This window comes from Nicrophorus vespilloides, unplaced genomic scaffold, assembly GCF_001412225.1.
Source record: "Nicrophorus vespilloides isolate i.1.1-1 unplaced genomic scaffold, Nicve_v1.0, whole genome shotgun sequence".
Taxonomy (NCBI): domain Eukaryota; kingdom Metazoa; phylum Arthropoda; class Insecta; order Coleoptera; family Silphidae; genus Nicrophorus; species Nicrophorus vespilloides.
This window is the reverse complement of record NW_017095526.1, coordinates 612-6,572: the sequence shown is the minus strand read 5'-3', so window position 1 is coordinate 6,572 and position 5,961 is coordinate 612. Positions and strand designations below refer to the sequence as shown.

The 5,961-nt window shown below is 27.4% G+C and overlaps 1 protein-coding gene across 1 annotated transcript; it reads right to left on the bottom strand.

Annotated features, from left to right (window-relative positions):
• Positions 1–1,731: 1,731 nt before the first annotated feature.
• Positions 1,732–5,613, bottom strand: LOC108568426 (sodium-coupled monocarboxylate transporter 2-like). The gene is made up of 4 exons (XM_017929542.1): positions 5,472–5,613; positions 5,172–5,390; positions 4,743–5,016; positions 1,732–2,007 (listed from the first exon to the last, which is right to left on the bottom strand). The coding sequence occupies exons 1-4, from the start codon at positions 5,549–5,551 to the stop codon at positions 1,747–1,749; spliced, it is 834 nt and encodes a 277-aa protein (XP_017785031.1). The 5' UTR covers positions 5,552–5,613; the 3' UTR covers positions 1,732–1,746.
• Between the last annotated feature and the right edge of the window lie 348 nt (positions 5,614–5,961).

Sequence of the window (5,961 nt, the reverse complement as noted above, 5' to 3'; positions counted from 1 at the left end):
TGTCAAGTCCATATGTCATATCCGTATTTTCCTTTAACCTTATCTTAATCCTGAACATTAAATATGTAATCTTCCAAACAATTTGCGAATTGTGCTTAATTTACTGTCAAATTAACAAAATAAGTCAAATTTGACAGTGTTATGACAGATTAAGAACATAAAATATGTAATTTATGAGCGTTTCGAATAGACTGATGAGAATATTTATATTATACTAAATATTCTTTAATTACTGCTTAAATCAATTAGAAACTTGTTTTGTTGTTATAATAATTATTACTAAAAATGTTATAAATCAAATGATTTGACAGATGTCACTTTTCAATATGTCAATTGTCAAATCCATATGTCATTTCCGCATTCCCGATATTCCTCTTGACCTGAACATTAAATATGTAATCATCCAAACAATTTGCGAATTGTGCTTAATTTACTGTCAAATTAACAAAATATGTCAAATTTGACAGTATTATGACAGATTAAGAACATGAAATATGTAATTTATGAGCGTTTCGAATAGACTGATGAGAATATTTATATTTTACTAAATACACTTAAATTATTGCTTAAACCAATTAGAAACTTGTTTTATTGTTATAATAATTATTACTAAAAATGTTATAAATTAAATGATTTGACAGATGTCACTTTTCAATATGTCAATTGTCAAATCCATGTGTCATTTCCGCATTCACCTTACCTTAATCCTCAACATTAACTGAGTAATCATCTAAACAAATTGATAATTTTACATAATTTACTGTCAAATTTTATGATTTTAGCAAAATATGTCAAATTTGACAGATTAACAAAATCAAATGTGCCATTTATCAGCGATTCGAATAAACTTATGAAAATATTTATAGTTTACTAAATATTCCTAAATTTCTGCTTAAACCAATTAGAAACTTGCTTTGTTGTTATAATAATTATTTCTAAAAATGTTATAAATCAAATGATTTGACAGATGTCACTTTTCAAAATGTCAATTGTCAAATCCATATGTCATTTCCGCATTGACGTTACCTTAATCCTCAACATTAACTGAGTAATCATCCAAATAAATTGATAATTGTAATTAATTCACTATCAAATAGAATGGTTTTAAGAAAATATGTCAAATTTGATATGTTAAATTAATCTGACAGATGTCATTTTAAATTTGTCAATTTTACATAACCAATTTTTCTGTGTAAAATACCAAAAATAATACAAAAATTGAATTTGTCATTTTTCAATACGTCAATTTTGTATTTAAAATACGTAAATGAAAATATGAAAAATCAAATAAATGAACGTAAACTCCAAATTTCCAAATCGAAATTAATATTGCAAGAGTTGAGTTAATGAAACGAGAGGGAAGGGAAAATAACAAGCGTTCTGGGAGGAAATAATACTTCTTCCCTCCGACAAAAGAAATAAAATGAAAGCAAACCGTTTCTCGTTTAGTTACAGATTTATAATTCATCCGCTTTTCCAGCTTCGAAATTTTCCGTGCGATTTTTAATTGAATCTGGATCGGAGTTGATATAAATCTGGATTAGAACGTTTCTACCCCCAACATCTTTAATTTGATTTTAATCTCTGTTTCTACTCTTAAAGTTTCGTTGTGCTTTGTGTACCTTTTTCTCTCAATTTTATACACGTCTGGTTTCGAATCTTCGACAACTTCTTTGATTGTTGCTAATTAAGTTTCATTCACTGTTTTCTAATTAGTTTAGTTAGTGGAACAAAAAGAATTATACTTTACCTGTCTTCAAATTTGGTTGCGTTTAGAAGTTGATAGGTGTTGTATGCGTTATGCTGGTTGGTGTGGTTGATGAATTCGAAGGAATTGGTGACTGGCCACGGTTGGACGTGCTTGAGGATGTGCGGATTAAATGAGCTGTTGCTGCATCCATCCGTGCTCAAAGTGAGCAACTTTGCAGGGGGTTTCTCGACCGTGAGGCCACCGAAGGTGATCCAGAGGGTAAACAAGTGGCCGGCAATCACCCCAGTCGCTGCACCCTGCCAAACACATATACACACACGGATAATGTTAAAGAAATAAGTAAAGAAAGACGAAGAAGTGGTAAGTGGTACAGTTTGCAGCTCGAACGACGACGATGCAACCGGACTTACAATTTCAAGTTTTCAGCTATTAGATGAACACTTTTTGAAAGTTTGCACAGTTGTACTTTTTATTTAAACTATAAAGTTTATTTTCTTTTTAAAATTTATGAAATTATATACAACTTTCTTTCATTATTCACTAATTATTACCCAAAAAATCAACAAAAAATATGCATCAAACTCTTAAAATTTAATATTGTATAATTTTATTTATATTAAGAAAGAATTTACAAAGTTATAGCGATTTTTTTGTGAAAACTTATTTTATTTAAATAAAATATAATATTTTATGATTAAATTAGAAAATCTCTTTTATTGCGCTTATTTTTATATAAGAAAATTTGAATAATAATAATTAATAATTGAGATATAAAGATTTTTAGATTTGTTTGTCAAATTTTCTCTTTTTTAATTACTCTTTTATTACAAATGCTAATTAAATCTTCTAAAAATTATAGACAAAAGTATGATCTTTCCAATAAGTCTATTGCCAAATTTGTGCTTTTTACCAATACCCTATATTTTATTTTTTATTTTTGAAAATTAATGAAACTTTTTGTTTTTTTTTATCAAGTCTTTTATTTAATTACATGGTAATTGCAAAGGTTAATTAGATAGTCTAATATTCAAATTAAAGGTAAAAGTATGAACTTTCTAATAAGTATACTGCCACATTGGTGATATTTAACAAAACTATGTACTAAACATTCTAATTTTAGTAAAAAAAAAAGTTGTAAAGTCTTCACCATTTATTCAATTATTCAATGATTGCAAAAGATAATTAGAATAACGAATAACCAAATTAAAGTCAAAAGTATAATTTTTCCAATAAGCCTAGTGCCAAGTTTGTGATCTTTACCAATATTGTATACTAGACTTTCCAATTTTAGCAAATAAATGAAAAGTTTCCCTTTACTTTTATTATTTAATTACTCTTTCATTACAAACGTTAATTAGATCCTTAAATGATCACATCTTTTTAATAAACCTACTGTCAAATTTGTATTTACTAAATTTTAAAATTTTAGCAAAATAATGAAAAATTTTCTTTTTTCGCTTGTTTTATTTAATTACTATATAATTACTAACGTCAATCAGATCATCGAACAATCAAATTAAAAGCTAATATGTGATCTTTCCAATAAACCTACTACATATTTGTGGTATTTATGAATTCAAAACTATCAAATTTTAGCAAATAAATGAAAAGTTTCGTTTTTTGTCACGTCTTCACGTTTTATTTCATTACTCTTTTATTACAAACAGTAAGTAGATTATTAAATAATCAAATTAAAGGAAAATGTACGATCTTTTTAATAAGTCAAATTTGTTGTACCAATATCATGTACTAAATTATTAAATTTTAGCAAAATAATAAAAAAATTCCATTTTTTGTCACATCTTCACGTTTAATTTAATTATTAAATAATTGCTAACGTTAATTAGATAAACAAACAACCAAATTAATGGAAAAAATATGATCTTTCCAATAAGCCTACTTCCAAATTTGTGGTATTTACCAATATGATGTACTAAATTTTTAAATTCTAGCAAAATTATGAAAAGTTTCCTTTTTGGCACGTCTTCACCTTTTATTTAATTACTCTATAATTACAAACGCCAATTAGATAATCAAGTTAAAGGCTAATATGTGATCTTTCCAAAAAGCCTGTTACAGTTTTGTTGAATTTATCAATGTAATCTTTAAAACTAAGAAATTTTAGCAAATATATGGAAAGTTTTGTTTTTTGTTACGTCTTGACATTTTATTTAATTACTCATTTATTACAAACAGCAATTAGATCATTGAATAATCAGATTAAAGGTAAAAATACGAACTTTCCATTAAGCCTATTTTTTGGTTTATGATATTTACCAAAAGTAATGTTTATAAGTATCAAAATTTAGCAAATAAATGAAAAATTTTGTTTTTTTTTGTCAGGTCTTCACGTTTTATTTAATTATTCTACAATTACAAAACCTAACTAGATCATCAAATAAACAAATTAATATCAAAAGTGTGATCTTTCCAATAAGTCTACTGTTTGGTTTATAAACTATCAAAATTTATAAAATAAATGAAAAGTTTCGTTTTTTTTGTCAAGTCTTCACATTTAATTTAATTACTCAATAATTGCAAACGTTAATTAGATAAACGAACAACCAAATTAAAGGCAAAAATATGATCTTTCCAAAAACCTACTTCCAAATTTGTTGTATTTAAAAACATGCACTAATTTTTAGCAAAAGTTTTTTGTTTTTGTCACATCTTAACGTTCTACTTAATTATTCTATAATAACAAATTAAATCATTAAATAATCATATTAAAGGCAAATATATGAGTCTACTACCAGATTTGTGCTATTTACTTATGCTATGTACTAAATTTTAAAATTAGAAAAAAAAAATCCAGAAATGAGAAAATTTTCTGAATTTATTTCATTGCAATTATTATGTACTTTTCAATATTCATGTTTTTAATTATAAACTACTTAAAAGTTTCTTTTTGAGCACATTTTAAACGTTTTACCATAAATTTGTTGGATAGAAAGAAAAAATGTAAATTTTATTGATTGATTGCTAATGTTCTCTTCTAAAGTTTTTGGACAATAAAATTTCTTTTTCTTACCTTCCAGTTGCAAGCAGGTATAAGCATGGCTAAGATGAAGACTCCCAACAAAGGACCTGACGTGGCCGAAGTTACAAGAATCGAAGATTCGATAACACCAGAGAGCAGACTAACACCAAAACTGATTCCCATGATGACGAATCCGTAAACGACTCCAATAGTCTTAATAGCGTACAGCTGATGCTTATCCTGCATTCCCTTCATAGCAGGAATCGGCCTCAAGAAATCCTCGAAAGTCACAGTAGCCAAAGAATTCAAATTAGACACGTTCAAGCTGACAAAAAAAGAGAAGGAAATGTGAATTCCATAAAAACATCCGCACCAGCACACATGTTTACATGTCGTAAAAAAAAGGACCTCGTAAAGTATTTATACTTTATCCTTTAAATGTATCTTTCGCATCTTTTACGACCGTTGTTATAATTATACCTCAGTGCGCCGTTGAAGAGGCTCGCCATGAAGAGACCCATAACGCCTGGTAAATAGTTGAAGCGATCCTCGACGAAGAAGGGCAGAATCTCGTCGTACTTTTTTATGTATCCGCTGCTCAGGGGGTCGCAATTCGCGTAGATTGCGTACACGACCATCCCGACGATCCACGATAAACTGAACAGCACAGTTATTACTGGTATATTGAACATTAAAGTCCTGCAATAACAGCAAAGAAATACAAGAGAATGAATGAAAAAGTAACAAATTTTTGGTGGAGATGTTTGTTATTGCACTCACTTCGTCACTTGCTTCTTCGAATCCATGCTGCAGTATCTTTGAACAAAGTTCTGTTGACATCCGAAGATTGATAAGGACATGAACAGCTGTCCCAGAACTGCAGAGATTGTCGTCACTCGCACTGAAGGATCCAAATCGAAACTGAAAATTTACAATTACAACAACATTAATTAATTAATCTTAAAATTAAGAATTTCATGTAAATTATAAAGTAAACTATATAAAAAATACAATGGACATAAATTTAGGGAAAATCTTTATAGTTGTAAGTAACTAATTGTTATTTCACCAATTAGGTAATAAATAATGTAAACTTAACTAATTATTAATAAAAATTTTACAATTTCACAAAAATTATCAATATTTTAATGAAGCAAATCTTAATTTAGAATATTTGTTATTAAGAAAGAAAAAACAGAAAATTAAATGTAAAATTGAAGAAATTACAACAAAAATATATAAATTCAATTAAAATCAGTACCATTTTGAT